An 18,801-nucleotide genomic window follows, 5' to 3' on the forward strand; every position below is an offset into this window, starting at 1 on the left:
CAACACCTGTCGGCAGCGGAGGGTTTCAATTAATTATCATCGGTCAATAATTACGTGAAATATTGAAAATTAAGTTTTTGCCACCCCTGGAGGCCGTTAGATAGGTAACTCGCAACTGGAACCGTGTACTGGGATAGTGGTTTAGTAATACAGATTATTACGTCACTTTGGCTTTAAAATCTGACGGTGACCCGACAAGAAGACCGTGAATCATTAGGCAGCGACAATCTCTGAAATCACTGTATGAACAAGAATCTTACATCGTCAAGCAATTGTGTATTTTGAACCTGGAAAGAGTTCCGAAATTGTTTCAGCGCATATATTCAAGAGTTGTATACATCAGAAAAGTCTTCTTGTTCTTGTTTCATTTATTTCTCTATTTTGAGATTGGCTTGGCACACATTTAGGAAAGTGCTGAATGTTCACACCGTCGAGTCTTCTTCAGAGTACTCCGAGAACTCTTGCCTTGCTGAGAAAATCTGACCGACCGATGTAGCAGCCAGTCAGCTTCCTGTAACCGGAGAAGGCCTCTCTTCCGTGAAGAACCCTCCAGTTGTCTATGAACAGTACCAGTCCAGGAGACAGCTTGATCCACATTTCGCCTTCAGGCTTGCTTATTTCCGATGCCAGTATACGAATATCTTCGTAGAACTGTTTCACTTCTGCTGTCGGAACACTGCTGAAAGGTGCACGATCCAAAAGATTGAATCTGAAATGAAAAAAGTGCAGTGATTTTAAAAATAAAATTTACATTTAGCCCAAATCACAGGTAAAAAAAGTCTTTTGCGTACAGAAATGTTTCATTGAACTGTTGTCAATCTATCAAAACATTATAAGCGTCCGCGATGGGAGATTCAGCAACAACACTTTTAAAACCACTTCAATCCCAACTACAGGGGCTATGTTTTTTGAGAAAGGAAGAGATCTTCACAACATATGTTTACAAATTTTCAGCTATCACATTTTTATAGGTCTAGGGTGTGGTACAACCATCTGAAATTAAACTGTTCATGGATACTCCGTAATATCGAATAAAAAACTTATGTATACACGAGATGGATTCGCAGGTGTGAATATGGACAACCATCAGTTGTACACTACTGGCCATTAAAATTGCTACACAACGAAGATGACGTGCTACAGACGCGACAGGAAGAAGATGCTGTGATATGCAAATGATTAGCTTTTCAGAGCATTCACAAAAGGTTGGCGCCGGTTGCGACACCTACAACGTGCTGACATGAGGAAAGTTTCCAACCGATTTCTCGTACACAAACAGCAGTTGACCGGCGTTGCCTGGTGAAACGTTGTGATGCTTCGCGTAAGGAGGAGAAATGCGTACCATCACGTTTCCGACTTTGGTAAAGGTCGGACTGTAGCCTATCGCGATTGCTGTTTATCGTATCGCGACATTGCTGCTCGCATTGGTCGAGATCCAATGACTGTTAGCTGAATATGGAATCGGTGGGTTCAGGAGGGTAATACGGAACGCCGTGCTGGATCCCAACGGCCTCGTATCACTAGTAGTCGAGATGATAGCCATCTTATCCGCATGGCTGTAACGGATCGTGCAGCCACGTCCCGATCCCTGAGTCAACAGATGGGGACGTTTGCAAGACAACAACCATCTGCACGAACAGTTCGACGACGTCTGCAGCAGCATGGACTATCAGCTCGGAGACCATGACTGCGGTTACCCTTGACGCTGCATCGCAGACAGGAGCGCCTGCGATGGTGTACCAACGACGAACCTGGGTGCACGAATGGCAAAACGTCATTTTTTCGGGTGAATCCAGGTTCTGTTTGCAGCATCATGATGGTTGCATCCGTGTTTGGCGACATCGCGATGAACGCAAATTGGAAGCGTGTATTCGTCATCGCCATACTGGCGTATAACCCAGCGTGATGGTATGGGGTGGCATTGGTTACACGTCTCGGTCACCTCTTGTTCGCATTGACGGCGGCGGCCGGGTTGGCGGAGTGGTTCTAGGCGCTACAGTCTGGAACCGCGTGACCGCTACGGTCGCAGGTTCGAATGCTGCCTCGGGCATGGATGTGTGTGATGTCCTTAGGTTAGTTAGGTTTAAGTAGTTCTAAGTTCTAGGGGACTGATGACCTTAGAAGTTTAGTCCCACAGTGCTCAGAGCCATTTGAACAATTTTTCGCATTGACGGCACTTCGAACAGTGGACGTTACGTTTCAGATGTGTTACGAGCCGTGGCTCTACCCTTCATTCGATCCCTGCGAAACCCTACCTCTCATCAGGATAATGCACGACCGCAAGTTGCAAGTCCTGTACGGGCCTTCCTGGATACAGAAAATGTTCGACTGCTGCCCTGGCCAGCACATTCTCCAGATCTCTCACCAACTGCAAACGTCTGGTCAATGGTGGCCGAGCAACTGGCTCATCATAATACGCCAGTCACTACTCTTGATGACCTGTGGTATCGTGTTGAAGCTGCATGGGCAGCTGTACCTGTACATGCCATCCAAGCTCTGTTTGACTCAATGTCCAGGCGTATCAAGGCCGTTATTACGGCCAGAGATGGTTGTTCTGGGTATTGATTTCTCAGGATCTATGCACCCAAATTGCGTGAAAATGTAATCACATGTCAGTTGTAGTATAATATATTTGTCCAATGAATACCCGTTGATCATCTGCATTTCTTCTTGGCGTAGCAATTTTAATGGCCAGTAGTGTATAATGGATTGACGGCAATGGAAATTTGTGCCGGACCACAGTCGAACCCGGATTTCCCGCTTATCGCGAGCGGTCGCCTTACAATTAAGCTATCCGAGCACTACTCGCAGCCAGACCCATTAACTTTGCATCGTACTTCTGAATAACACAGCCACTGCAAAATCGTATTTACCCGCCGACACCGGGCAAGTAACTTCCAATTTAAATGTCTGCCCCGTACGGAAATATATGTAATGAATGTATGAGTACAGGTTGTATGTAGACACATGGTTGATGACATATATAAGTTTGCGTCCAGCCGTAGGTTGTGCTCGGATAGCCATTTGTGCTCGGATAGCCAGTCGTGGTCGGGCACTCGGCCAGTGCACATCGCGCGGTGACGGGCCGTTGCGCGGGCCATTGTTTACATCGCGAGCGGTGCCGAGGTGGGGAGCCGAGCAGCGTGTGGGAACGCTGCTTACGTCTGTTTTCAAATCAAATGTGTGTGAAACCTTATGGGACTTAACTGCTAAGGTCATCAGTCCCTAAACTTACACACTACTTAACCTAAATTATCCTAAGGACAAACACACGCACCCATGCCCGAAGGAGGACTCGAACCTCCACCGGGACGTCTGTTTTGCTTATAACTGTTGTAAGTACGTTTCAACAATTACCAGAGGCAACAGTATTCAGTGTGTTTTCGACAGCGATGCACTGCGGTCGATGGCGTTTGAAATTCACGAGTGGATTTTTGTAGATTTGAAATTGCCTGAAGATATAGTCGACACGTGTCAGTTGGACTTTGTGCAATGCTCGTTATTTGTCAAATTTATTTCGAGTGACGCTTACGAGAAATTCGTTGAGGAGCATACTGGCATGAGACAATTTCGTTAAACTTAACTTTGTGCTCTGCTTTACGGCAGGTCTTGTCGTGGGGGAAACCTCGTCACAGTGGTCCACCGCATAAGCGTCTAGGGAAATGATTCCAGTGGTGGTTTCCCGTTGCCTTCCACTGATGATGGTGAAATGATAATGAGGACAACACAACTCCCAGTCCCTGAGCGGAGAAAATCTCCGACCCAGCCGGGAATCGAACCCGGGTCTCTTGGCGTTTCGTCAAACAGACTGTAGTATTAGTAATGTCCAGATCGTGCCTTCGGGATACGGAGTGAGAACCGACGGGGTGTTTAGTGTGCCACCTGAGTGTTCTAATGAGCTCACTGCACGTTCTCTGTCTCTGTACGGCGCTGTTTTGTCTGTTACCAATGAAAAATGGTCAAGTGCATATCGTTACCAAGTTAACACAGGTGTGAGAAGTATACGTAAAGACTTAAAAAAGCATATACCTTCGTATGTTGTCATTCGTGGCTGTCGCGTGCAGATAACTTACATGGGTCAACCTCCTACCTGTTCGATCTGCCATTCAACAGAACATCTGCAGATGAACTGCACACGTCGACGTCCGGTTCACCTTCCGCGGGAACGTCTTGCAGACGGTAGTGAAAGTCTTGTTCCATTATTGAGTGAGGTAATCGCGGGGACTGTACCACAACCCTGGCAGCCGGAACATGTTAACGAAGCGGCAATGCCAGTACAGGTGGAAAGCAGTGACAAAGGCATTCCCGATGGGATGGACAGCACTTCGGCCCCTCCATCCACGCCAGGACACTTACCGCTGGATACCGACACACAACAACTTATGTCGGCAGAAACTCTTCTACAAGCATTCACGTCTCTTTCAGGAGCAATATTAAATAGAAATAAAACCTCAGTTTTGCCCATCAGAGGCGGTATCGGAGATATATCCCGTATTACCTGGTGCAATGTGAAAGATTGTCACAAAACTTCCGGTGTAACCTTTGAGGCCATCCCAGGCAAACTCCTGACGAAGAACTGGCCACAAATGCTTAATAAATTACCTACTGCTTTGATACTCCACTCCGACCGTGATTTTAACATACTACAGAAAGTTAAGACCATAGGGTTCGCCATTACAAGAAAGATGAATTATTTGGCGCAAATTATCCCTATATCCGACCATCTAGCAAAGATTATACAAAAAGCGCTATGCTTGTTTCTTTTTAGAGGCACATTTTCAAAGTTCAATTTGACACATTAACTTTAACTACGTTCAAAGTTGGCCGTAAACACTTTAAGGTACACCAAAAATGTGTCACCCTGCCCGTAAATCCTATCAGGAAGAAAGTTCGTACCCGGAGGATCAGTATCATCACAAACCTCATCCAGCGGTGGAAGCCTCATAGCCTTCACCCACCCGTTGATATCACCGGCATTCCGTTTTATTACTTACATGTGCGACTTTACTACTTGGAACTGAGTCACATCCGACACAACATCGTCGATACCGGCAGTCTGACCAAAAGAAAACTTTATAACCTTCCCATGACAACAAACCACAGGAATCGTCTCGAAGACAAATATCAACATAAAAAAATGGTTCAAATGGCTCTGAGCACTATGGGACTTAACATCTGTGGTCATCAGTCCCCTAGAACTTAGAACTAATTAAACCTATCTAACCTAAGGACAGCACACACATCCATGCCCAAGGCAGGATTCGAACCTGCGACCGTAGCGGTCTAGACTGAAGCGTCTAGAACTGCACGGCCACACCGGCCGGCTATCAACATATAACATGGAGTATACGAGTATGGTAGTATGGTGGAATTTGCATAGCGACATGTTACCGTCACGCATCATAGCCGACTGGTATTTCACAGTCAACGATAAAGTAGCAACGAATGACAAGCTACATAAGATAGGCCTTCATCCGACGCCCAACTGTGACGCATGCGGGAGAGTCGATACACTAATTCATAGGCTCACGTGCAGACATGCAGAAGAAATTACAACGTTTCTTCTTCAAAGAATGTCGGTGATAGACCGCACGATTCCCAATAGTGTAGGCCTTTTAGAGATTATTCAGCCACACAAACTGAGGTATCCACGAGCAAAAAACAACGCTGCAACGTGGATCATGGGGCACACGGCATCATTTGTTACGCAGAATAGGCAAGCTACTTTCCTAGGTTATTACTCTTACATCGAAATTGAACACCTTAAAATAAACCAACATCGTGACTATAGGAGATTATTTGGAAATTTGTTGCACATCATAATCAACGGTTAAATACTTCAAATTCAGTATTTCGGATAGTAGAGGTTGACACTGTTCTATATATAAGAATCCTAGTTGCTTCCTGAGACTTTAGTTATTGTTGAAATTTTAGAATATTATACTAGGCGCTTGCCATTGCAGAAGGCAGTTTTATTTCCCATCTAATGTTCTTACATTTCCTGTCTCTCGCAGAACAGGAGAGCAAATTGGTTCAAATGGCTCTGAGCACTATGGGACTCAACTGCTGAGGTCATTAGTCCCCTAGAACTCAGAACTAGTTAAACCTAACTAACCTAAGGACATCACAAACATCCATGCCCGAGGCAGGATTCGAACCTGCGACCGTAGCGGTCTTGCGGTTCCAGACTGCAGCGCCTTTAACCGCACGGCCACTTCGGCCGGCTAGAGAATGAAGGAGAAAAGCTGCAGGTGAAGGACACCAGATATAACAGAAGATTAATGATGAAAAGTATTCCACAAATGACGAGGTAGAACGTACAGACACCAGATATAACAGAAGATTAATGATGAAAAGTATTCCACAAATGACGAGGTAGAACGTACAGACGAAAATGACATAAGAACATGGTAAAGGAAGAAAAAAATGGAGAACAAGAAGAAGGGAGAGGAAGACTGGATGATTCTGGTTTGCCAACTTCAGAAATAAGAGAAAATAAATTATGATTAGTGACAGAGCAACTTAAGACAGGAGAGAAAGTAAATTATTCGTTGATGTAAAGAGTGAAAAAGAATGAACGGAAATGATAAGCAAACATTTAAAATCAATGGTGAAGTAAAATCGCAAAATAGATCTGCTGGGGGGTAGATGCGAAAATAAATGCAGAAAATATACAAAAGAGGAAAGTGAAAGATATGATTGTCGAACAACAGTTTTCAGACATGTGTATGCAAAAGTAAGTATTATGAAGCCACTTCGAACATCTAACGATACTTTCGTAGATCTGGAGGTAAAACAAGTAAACAATAATATCAGTTTCAGGCCAGAATTTTTTTCTGGATGAAGGAAAATTTTTCTTTATGTGGTTAATGCTCTTAGGTGATTTTTTAATGATTTTAGGTGCAAGATTTATACAAAAATATGTACCCATTTTCAAAACTTGCTTTGTACACTTGGCTTCATTTTATGGATTAAAATAACTAATGACGAAATAATATCTAATATAATAAACGGTGAAATGATCATTCGATAACTATCTTGCTAAACAACAACAATATTCAATTATACAGTGGAATACAGCGAACGAATCACATCCGTATAGTCAGGTGGTTACGAGCTGCTGCGCATTGCAACACTGACTTGCTGATATTTTCACAGTGACGCCCAACAGTTGGCAAGACTTGCGCATTGTGAGTTAACCAGCACTGCGCTCTCATTTAAATATATGGTCGAAAGAGTCAGCCTACACGAAATGTGAAACGAACCCTATCGTCCAGGACTGCGTACCACAGAGGACGCAGATTCGCCACTAGATGGGGAAACTCACAGGCGTCTATTGAGGCCTAAGCGCTGTGGTGTGTGAGTGAGACAGACGAGAACTTACGTCATAGGGAAACCCAGTAGAAGCCGTTTGTGGGCGAGGAGACATAGCAGTGTTAAATATGGCTGACCTAAGATCGGCCATAAGGAGAAACATTTATAGAAACTATTTAATTCCGTAGTAATGCAGAGAATGAAGCCACAGTAATTTCAATCTACCATCCTTCATAAATTCTCATAGTGATTCCAACAAAACTTGAATATTGATCGTATCTGTCATAGTTTAGGATTTACTATTAAAGTGAAATGCACAAGTTTTGTAACAAAGACCTGAATACTAAAATCTGAACGCTTTGGTAGATCTTAACGATCGATATTTCATGTAGAAGCGCATCATTAAATTGACAGACCTTGTAAATATCAACTCTGTAACTTTATTTGTTTAAAAGATATAGTAAATTTAAATTATCAGTCATTACAGTCAAGCATCAGATCATCATTTACCCTACTCAAAACATATGAATGATGACAGCATGACACCTTCTTGAATCATTAGGTAACAGACTATTTGTTGTAAAGCTAAGTGCATAATAGTTACTTTCGTTCTTTGTTTATCAGAAAGCACATTGATGGAAGGCTACTGGCCATGGCATTCAAAGCTAAGAAGGAAACTGTATTGGTTTTATGTAAAAGAATTTAACGTTTATTATGTAATGGATATTATTGTTACTTTATTTAGAACGTGAAAGTGGTCAACCTTTGATTGTTTAAACATGTTAAAATGAAAAATAATGTAGAATAAGCTATAGCCAATCAGATGGACGGCTTCAGGAAAGGGAACTGCCCTAGTCAGTTGAGCGAAGATATTCGGCGCGCGGGAAACGCGGCCGGGGACGGACAGTGCTGGTACAGACGCGGAAGCGGACAGTTTGGCTGGAGACGCCAAAGCGGACGTTCGGTCTTTAGGCAGCTAGCAAGTGAAACCACTTAGAAAATTTCGCATTATGTGGTATCGCGGGACTTGGTCTCTGAGCGGTGAGCAGCCGGGCGCCTGGTGTGAACTTTAACTTTTCGCATAGTCAACAAGGTGGAGTATCGGAATTGTAATTCGCGACGAGATTGTGAATGGTCGAACTGTGTCAAATGGATATGCGCTCGAGTGTACAACAACTCTAAATACGACCACTTTCGCTATTAGTTTTCTTTCTGAATAAACATTACTCTAACCAAATCGCAACTGTGTGGCCTACATCATTTATGGGTCGTTAATTTAGTTCCTTTAGTTCCCGATATTATTATTACTGTTATTATATGTTACGTTAATTTTGTATTCCATAAACTTGCCATAAGCCAGACAATTTAGCCAAAGGCTCACAAGTGTCTAATTTAGGGCGTGTAATGCGACATGGGCGGTTCAATCCCTAGACGAGTTTGAGCCAAGACATTTGGACGAAGAGAAACCGCATATGAGACCGAACAATTTGGGATGTTAGTTCGCAGCATGATGAAAAAGTTAAATATTCACAAATGTGTACTTCAGGTTTCCAGTGGGAAAAAATCCTCCTATTTCAGCTAAGACACAGTAAAAGTTAATGTACACAATTGTAGCCAGAGGATCTGAAAGGGATGTAATTATCACATGAGAGAAAAGAAAGCATATAAATTGCATATGTGCATGGGCTTGATTTTCAGAGAATATCATATCGAAATTATTTATCGCGCAGACATAGAAATTGTTGAGGATGACTCGTTAACTCGTCCATACTGTGGCGGTCGACTGAGGAAACTTTGATTACCAGGAATGCGAGTTCCCCTTGGTTACCATGAAGAAGGCAACGCATAACAAAAGGAAATTAAGGGCGACCAATGAGCAAACACAAAGCTAATAACGATAAAGAAAAAGTAGAAAAGAGAATGAGAAGGTGGTCTATAAAGGGGAGAGATAATGCCGAGCTAAGTCGTTCAAAGGAGTTATCGATGGTAGAAATAATCTTTGTGAGGGGCATAGTCATTATGGACTCATTCCTTCTATGTGATCGGACGGCCTCAGAATTACTTGAGGAACAGCTAAGGTTTCTCTGTTAGCTGCAGTCTTTCACAGCCTCCGGCAGCCCGTCCAATTACTGAGAAGCCGCTCCCTCAGGTAGCAGCAGGAAAACACCGGCATTATCTGGCGCCAAGTGAGCCAGCAAAACCTACCACTCTCTGATAAAGTATTAGCAGCTAGTGTCTCCCTACGTCTTGTGTGTTTTTGGTGAAGGAGCTGGGATATTATGACAGTTGCAACTGTCTGTATGCCACTAACAATATACAGTGGTTTAAGCTGCTTCCGTCTACCGACAGAGCTTGGAGCAGGACATCCTCCTCTAGCATTACTTCTCCTCATCAGTAGTTGTCCATACCAGCATTATTTTTCGAATTTCTGGCAGGTCGGTATTATCTCAATTGTTTTTCTGAAAACTTTTATGTAATTTTATAAACAGTACGTTATACTTCAAGCTGAAATTTATGAAAATGAATTACTTTACAAAATGTTTTACTCTCAATGTTATAATCGATAAATACTAGTTCTGAATGTACAGTTAATCTTTTTTAGAAACATTTGAAATTACAAACTACTGGCATACTTAAATTTTCTATTATTAATTACGCAATACTGTACTGGTTACTATGTTTATTTCTGGATTCATTTATGAAATAATAATCGAAAGGAAAAATGTAATAGAAACTAGTAGAGATTCATTTGTTAAGAAAAAGTGTAAACCCTTTGGAACATGGTTATTTCTGCAGAGTGGGAGAGTCGTAAGCATGCCTCTGATGTGATAGGACGTATTTTTGTATTTTGTGCGAACAATGTAATTTCTGCTTTGTTAATGTGAAAAATCAAAAGCTTGCATGATACACTAAAATGTGAAAAAATTATATTTATGTAAAAACAGAAATTCTGGAACAACAATCTTCAAATTTATTTAGATCAATTCAACCGTGAGGACCTAAAATGTGACATTTTCAGCTTCAATAGTCAGACCCTAGACATGACAACAACGTTTCACCAGGCAACGCCGGTCAACTGCTATTTGTGTATGAGAAATCGGTTGGAAACTTTCCTCGTGTCAGCACGTTGTAGGTGTTGCCACCGGCGCCAATCTTGTGTGAATGCTCTGAAAATCTAAATTTGCATATCACAGCACGTTCTTCCTGTCGGTTAAATTTCGCGTCTGTAGCACGTCATCTTCGTGGTGTAGCAATTTTAATGGCCAGTGGTCTAATTTACATTGCCGGACGCTGTGGCCGAGCGTTTCTAGGCACTTCATTCCGGAGCCGCGCTGCTGCTACGGTCGCAGGTTCGAATCCTGGCTCGGACATGGATGTGTCGGATGTCCTTAGGTTGGTTAGGTTTAAGTAGTTCTAAGTCTACGGGACTGATGACCTCAGATGTTAAGTCCCATAGTTCTTAGAGCCATTTGAACCATTTTGTAACTTACATTAATTAGCTGTAGTCCAAAACAGGACATCCTGTGAAAATAAAATTTATTTTTCTGTACACTACGTACCTATTCCTTTTACTTAGAATAATGAGCGATCAAAAAGTTTTCGTTCTAAGACCGTAAAGTCCAGAATGAATCCATCAAGAAAAACCGTCGTGAGCATTGAGGCAGTTATCTCACCTACGCAACGGGTTGAAGATACACGTTTGATAAAACACCCTATCGTGCTGCGTGAAGAAGTCCGTAACTGCCTACTGCACATCCTCGTCCGACAGGAATCGTCTACCCTTCAATGACTTTTTTAAGGAACCGAACGAGCGATAATCGCATGGGGAGAGATCAGAACTATAGGGCGGGCGCTCGAGCGTCTCCCTTTTGAGTTGGCGTAACTTCTGCTATAGGGGGACGTGCGTTGTCATGAAGCAGCCGCACCTCTTGCAGTTTTCGACAGCAGTGATTTTCGACAGACATGCTGTCATATACACATTCCTCATTCTCCGATGGATGTATACCGGTGTTTGTCCTTCGGCATCCAAAAAAAGAATAAAAACACGTTGGTCATGTTGGACGCATTTGGAAATAATGTCGCCATAGTTCACGTTCCCGCATTTGCCTCACGCATGTCGGAAAGACAAAAAAGCCGTACTAATTCATTGGCTACATGTCGGTGCTTACTGCATCATGGTCGCACTACTTTGCATATACGCTGGAGCAACGCCTTCAAACGGAAACTTTTTCATCTTCCCTTGAATTTATTGGAATTTACTCACTGAAGTGCAGTTCAAAATCCATCACTACAGATATAATAACCAGTATGAGGCTTAACAAAAGAAAGAAGAAAGATTAAGAGCTAAACGTCCTGTCGACAACGAGGTCATTGAAGTCGGACCACAAGCTCGGATTAGAAAAGGATGAGAAAGATCAGCCGCGAAATTCCCAGTATTTGCCGCGAGTGGTTTAGGAAAATCACAAAAATCTAAATTTCGATGGGAGATTTGAATCGCGGTCCTCCTAGTTACAGTTCCATTATGCTGACCACTGCGCCACCTAGCTCGGTTTTAATAAAATTATTCGTCACAAAGTTTCGTTTCATTGTTTCTGTACTACGTGATCATTAAGAATTTTTTTTTTTTCGCTGTCATGGTTTGCTTGACTCCTTCCATTGTTTATTTAATTTTTTTTTATTTTGCCGCGCGGGGTAGTCGCGCTGTCTGGGACGTCTTGTCACTGTCCGAGTGGCTTCCCCCATCCGAGGTTCGAGTCCTCCCTCGGCCATGGATGTGTATGTTATCCTTACCGTAAGTTAATTTAAGGTAGATGAAGTTGTGGGTAAACTTAGGGACCGATGACCTCAGCAGTTTGGTCCCATAAGACCTTGCCACAAATTTTCAATTTTTTTATTTTATTTTGCCTCTCTCTCGTGTTTGGAGCTTTTAGTCCATTTAACAAAGGAAAATTAGGGACAAAAATTGTGTAGTCACAAATTTTCGCACATGCTGTCCTGAACAACGTAATAGAAATCCTGACAGGTGGGATGTGGCTGGGTCTGAAAGTCACTTTTTTCTCTTTTTCTTGAATAACTCGAAAACCGCAGATTTTACATTAAATTTCCCACGAAAGAGGTAATATTCATTTTTTCTCTTCTAGGACTAATAGCTTCCTCATTCAGAATATGGAAAAATCGCAGATCATTAAAAACATTGTTCTAAAGGTATAAAACTTGTGCTTATCTTTAAATCAGATGCGTTAAAAACAAATTGTAAATATGTATACCACTTCTAAGTGGTTGGTTGGTTGATTTGGGCATTTGCCTGAAGCGACTTAGGGAAATCACGTAATACCTAAATCAGGATGGCCGGACGCGTGTTTGAACAGTCGTCATCTCGAATGCGAGTCCAGTGTCCTAACCACTGCGCCAACTCGCTCGGTGATGTAAGAGGAGTATAGCCCTATTGCGCTGATCGTACCAGAGCTTATTGGATTTCATGTTTTTTTTTAGAAACTGACAGAGACCAGACATTAGCCTGTAGCTGAATACGGAATTTTCTCACTTACTGATTGGCAGGAAAACGTTTGAATTCTGTTTTGCACAAACTGGTAGCCTTCTAGCAGTTTCACGTCTATGAGACGATGGCTATAAGAATACAGTTTGGCTTCTTTTGCAAGCGTGTCTGGCGGTAACCACCTACCGCTATCAGCCAACGAATACGGAAGTGAATGTTGACCTCATCTCGCTGTTGACTCTGAGAGCACATGTCAAACCAACGTTGGGGGTGGACAGGGAGAAAAGGGCGATAACTGAGCGTCTCGTTAGCAGTCAAACTTTAGAGCGTGGTAGCTGTAGAAGGCAGTGTCAGAGCGAAGATAATCGTGAAGCGGTGCCAAAGGGAGGCGCACGCAGAAAGAATTTGGAGAAAGAACTTATGTAAGTCTGGTGTCCGTTGAGAAGAAATAGAAGAGCTGTAAGTGTGAGTAAAATGATTAGACAAGTGCAATGTTAGTGATCATCAAAGGGTAAAACTAGCATACTACCATAAATCTAATTCAAAACTGAAGGTACTATGTGTGGTTGCGTTATCTGAGAGCGATCTAGAGCAAAGAAACTTTTTTCCTTCAAAGGATTGTATTAAGGCCACCTTTGTTTCGAACCCATATAAATAATCAGCTGCTACCGGAAGGAACCAGAAGTTGCAATCACTTTTATAAATATTTTGTCCTGAGTAAGCTATCTCGCACTATGTAGATGAGGGTGCAAAGAGTAGCGCTAGCTTTTTAACCCTCTCCTGTTCCATTCACGAATATCGCTTAGGAAGAAGGACTGTCGGCAAGCGGTTAGATACACTACTGGCCATTAAAATTACTACACCACGAAGATGACGTGCTACAGTCGCGAAATTTAACCGACAGGAAGAAGATGCTGTGATATGCAAATGATTAGCATTTAAGAGGATTCACCCAAGGTTGGCGCCGATGGCGACACCTACAACGTGCTGACATGAGGAAAGTTTCCAACCGATTTCTCATACACAAACAGCAGTTGACCGGCGTCACCTGGTGAAACGTTGTTGTGATGCCTCGTGTAAGGAGGAGAAATGCGTACCATCACGTTTCCGACTTTGATAAAGGCCGGATTGTAGCCTATCGCGATTGTGGTTTATCGTATCGCAACATTGCTGCTCGCGTTGATCGAGACCCAATGACTGTTAGCGGAATATGGAATCGGTGGATTCAGAAGGGTAATACGAAACGCCGTGTTGGATCCCAACAGCCTCGTATCACTAGAAGTCGAGATGACAGGCATCTTATCAGCATGGCTGTAACGGATCGAGCAGCCACGTCTGGATCCCTGAGTCAACAGATGGGGACGTTTGCAAGACAACAACCATCTGCACGAACACTTCGACGACGTTTGCAGCAGCATGGACTACCAGCTCGGAGACCATGGCTGCGGTTACCCTTGACGCTGCATCACATACAGGAGCGCCTGCGATAGTGTACACAACGACGAACCTGGTTGCACGAATGGCAAAACGTCATTTTTTCGGATATTTCCAGGTTTTGTTTACAGAATCATGATGGTCGCATCCGTGATTGGCGACATCACGGTGAACGCACATTGGAAGCGTGTATTCGTCATCGCCATACTGTCGTATCACCCGGGGTGATGGTATGGGGTGCCATTGGTTACACGTCTCGGTCACCTCTTGTTCGCATTGACGGCACTTTGAACAGTGGGCGTGATGTGTTACGACCCGTGGCTCTACCCTTCTTTCGATCCCTGCGAAACCCTACACTTCAGCAGGATAATGCACGACCGCAAGTTGCAGGCCCTGTACGGGCTTTTCTGGATACAGAAAATGTTCTACTGCTGCCCTGGCCAGCACATTCTCCAGATCTCTCACCAATGGAAAACGTCTTGTCAGTGGTGGCCGAGCAACTGGCTCGTCACAATACGCCAGTCACTACTCTTGATGAACTGTGGTATCGTGTTGAAGCTGCATGGGCAGCGGTACCTGTACACGCCATCCAAGCTCCGTTTGACTCAATGCCCAGGCGTATCAAGGCCGTTATTACGGCCAGAGGTGGTTGTTCTGGGTACTGATTTTTCAGGATCTATGCACCCAAATTGCAGCAATTTTAATGGACAGTAGTGTACGAAGGGTCTTCAAAAAGTAAGTTACACGTTATTATGGCAAGCGAAGTAGCTTTTATTGAATGATGCATTAAACTTCATTGTGTCACAGATACGTGCCACTGTTTTTTAACATACTCGCCAAGTCTTTGGAAACAACGATCGGAATGTTCAAACAGTCGTTCAGTTACTGGACGGTAGAAATCCACTCATTGTTCACGGTGCCATTCGAGAACCTCTGTGTGAATGTTCTTATCGTTGGAAAACCTCTTTGCCCACACATGATCTCTCTGCTTTCCGAAAAGAATAAATTCGCATGATGCAAGATCTGGACATGTCGAACAGCATGACGCGCGTCTGCCCGTCCATGGTTGGCAGCTTTTCACTACGGCTAGATTCCACATTGGACTTGGTCCACATACCGCCATAATTTGACGAAGACACTGTGTGAAACGCAGACGGTTTACTACCACGTACTCCATCTTTGGAGTACGTTTCCAGCTGACACCCCATTTCAACTGCACAACTGTGGCGTATCATTTATCAGCCTCACTGCAGAGCTGTGTCCGAAGGAAGCCCGGAACACGTACTCACTTCTGACAATGCTCCACTCTTGTTGCGTAGTGATCTTAGCGTGGGACGAGAGGTGTAGCTTATTTTCTGAATTCCTTAAATGAGCCCAAATTTCTCTGACGTAACTGTCATAGTCATCTTTTAAGATGCACAGGGAAGAAACTTACACTACTGGCTATTAAAATTGCTACACCAGGAAGAAATGCAGATGATAAACGGGTGTTCATTGGACAAATATATTATACTAGAACTGACATATGATTACATTTTCACGCAATTTGGGTGCATAGGTCCGGGGAATTGAGTACCCAGAAGAATCACCTCTGGCCGTAATAATGGCCTTGATACGCCTGGGCATTGAGACTAGAAGAACTTGGATGGCGTGTACAGGTACAGCTGCCTATGCAGCTTCAACACGATACCACAGTTCATCAAGAGTAGTGACTGGCGTATTGTGACTAGCCAGTTGCTCGGCCACCATTGACCAGACGTTTTCAATTGGTGAGAGATCTGGAGAATGTACTGGCCAGGGCAGCAGTCGAACATTTTCTGTATCCAGAAAAGCCCGTACAGGACCTGCAACATGCGGTCGTGCATTATCCTGCTGAAATGTAGGGTTGCGCAGGGATCGAATCAAGCGTAGAGCTAAGGGTCGTAACACATCTGAAATGTAACGTCCACTGTTCAAAGTGCCGTCAATGCGAACAAGAGGTGACCGAGACGTGTAACCAATGGCACCCCATACCATCACCCCGGGTGATACGACAGTATGGCGATGACGAATACACGCTTCCAATGTGCGTTCACCGCGATGTCGCCAATCACGGATGCGACCATCATGATTCTGTAAACAGGACCTGGATTCATCCGAAAAAATGACGTTTTGCCATTCGTGCACACAGGTTCGTCGTTGAGTACACCATCGCAGGCGCTCCTGTCTGTGATGCAGCGTCAATGGTAACCAAAGCCATGGTTTCCGAGCTGATAGTCCATGCTGCTGCAAACGTCGTCGAACTGTCCGTGCAGATGGTTGTTGTCTTGCAAACGTCCCCATCTGTTGACTCAGGAATCGGGACGTGGCTGCACGATCCGTTACAGCCATGCGGATAAGATGCCTGTCATCTCGACTGCTGGTGATACGAGGCCGTTGGGATCCAGCACGGCGTTCCGTGTTACCCTCCTGAACCCACCGATTCCATGTACTGCTAACAATCATTGGATCTCGACCAACGCGAGTAGCAATGTCGCGATACGATAAACCGCAATCGCGATAGGCTACAAAGTCGGAAACGTGATAGCACGCATTCTCCCCCTTACACGAGGCATCACAACAACGTTTCACCAGGCAACGCCGGTCAACTGCTGTTTGTGTATGATAAATCGGTTGGAAACTTTCCTCATGTCAGCACGTTGTAAGGGTCGCCACCGGTGCCAACCTTGTGTGAATGCTCTGAAAAGCTAATCATTTGCATATCACAGCATCTTCTTCCTGTCGGTTAAATTTCGCGTCTATAGCACGTCATCTTCGTGGTGTAGCAATTTTAATGGCCAGTAGTGTACATATTATTTGATTCATCTTAAAACGTGCGCTCTCATAATTTTAACACTGGGGCTCTGAGTGAGTCACATTCCTGCATACTGACGGCGATATGAACAAGGATTGTTTTCGTCGCCCGCTAATGGCTGTGACAAGGGCAATCCACCGCCATTACTAGAAGCGCAACAGTAAACACACCGCTAGTCCCAGCAAACTTCGACACCAGATACGAAGGCGCCCTGGAGCTGCTGAACAGCAAGGCACACTTAGTTCCATACATAAAATGTATTAGCAGTTGCAAATATCTACATCTACATCTTCATAATAGTTTGAAAATCACACTTAAGTGCCTGGTTGAGGTTTCATCGAACTACCTTCACAATACTTGTCTATCATTCCACTCCCGAACAGCGAGCGGAAAAAACGAACACCTATATCTTACCGTGCGAGCTCTGATTTCCCTTATTCTATTATGGTTATCGTTTCTCCCTGTAGATCGGCATTAACGAAATATTTCCGCATTAGGAGGGGAAAGTTAGTGATTGACATTTCGTAAGAAGATCGCACTGAACGAGGAACGCCTTTGTCTTATTGATGTGCACCCCAAATCCTGTATCATGTCCGTGACACTTTATCCCCTATTTCTCGATAATACAAAACGTGCTGCTCTTCTTTGAACTTTCTCGATGGTCCCTGTTAATCCTATCTGGTAAAGATCCCACACCACACAGTGTTACTCCAAAAGAGGATGGACAAGCGTAGTGTAAACAGTTTCTTTAGTTGATCTGTTGTATCTTCTAAGTGTTCTGGCAATATGTTGCAGTTCTTGGTTCGCCTTTCCCACAACATTTTTTTTTCCAATTAAAGTTGTTTGTAATTGTAATTCCAACAGATATAGTTGAATTTGCGGCCTTAAGATTTGATTGATTTATCGTGTAACAGAAGTTTAACGGTTTCCTTTTAGCACTCATGTGGATGTCCCCACACTTTTCATTATTTAGGGTCAATTGCCTATTTCCGCACCATACAGATATCTTTTCTAAATCGTTTTGCAATTTGTTTTGATCTTATAATGACTACAAGACTATAAACGACAGTATCATCTGCAAACAACCTAGGATGGCTGCTCAGATTGTCTGCTAAATCGTTTATATAGATACGAAACAGCAGATGGCCTATAACACTACCTTGGGGGGGGCGTAATAAATCACTTCTGTTTTACGCAATGACTTGCTTTCAGTTATTACGAACTGTGACCTCTCTGATCACGAATGCAGCATAACTGAGACAATATTCCGTAAGTATGCACTTTCATTACTAGCTGATTGTGAGGTATAGTGTCAAAAGATTTATGGAAACCTAGAAACACGGAATAAATTTGAAATCCCTTGTCGATAGCACTCTGCACTTCGTGTGAGTACAGGGTATCAACTGTTTAATGGAATGGCGACAGTGAAAACTTGCGCCGGACCGGAACTCGAACCCGTATTCCCCGCTATAAGCGAGTGGTCGCCTTAACGTCTTTGGCTATTCGTGCATGGGTCACGGAGAGACGCAAACTTCTACACTACTGGCCATTAAAATTGCTACACCACGAAGATGACGTGCTACAGACGCGAAATTTAACCGCCAGGAAGAAGATGCTGTGATATGCAAATGATTAGCTTTTCAGAGCATTCACACAAGGTTGGCGCCGGTGGCGACACCTACAACGTGCTGACATGAGGAAAGTTTCCAACCGATTTCTCGTA

At 43.6% G+C, this 18,801-nt stretch overlaps 1 protein-coding gene across 1 annotated transcript in view; it reads right to left on the reverse strand.

The window, feature by feature from the left end:
• Positions 1 to 244: 244 nt before the first annotated feature.
• The window catches only part of LOC124555629 (trimethyllysine dioxygenase, mitochondrial), a 494,241-nt gene continuing 475,684 nt past the window's right edge, over positions 245 to 18,801 (reverse strand). The window contains exon 8 of the mRNA XM_047129605.1: positions 245 to 709. Within this exon, the coding sequence (XP_046985561.1) occupies positions 442 to 709 (268 nt within the window). The 3' untranslated portion in view covers positions 245 to 441. The remainder of the gene's footprint in view (positions 710 to 18,801) is intronic.

Source organism: Schistocerca americana, chromosome X (genome assembly GCF_021461395.2).
Source record: "Schistocerca americana isolate TAMUIC-IGC-003095 chromosome X, iqSchAmer2.1, whole genome shotgun sequence".
Taxonomy (NCBI): domain Eukaryota; kingdom Metazoa; phylum Arthropoda; class Insecta; order Orthoptera; family Acrididae; genus Schistocerca; species Schistocerca americana.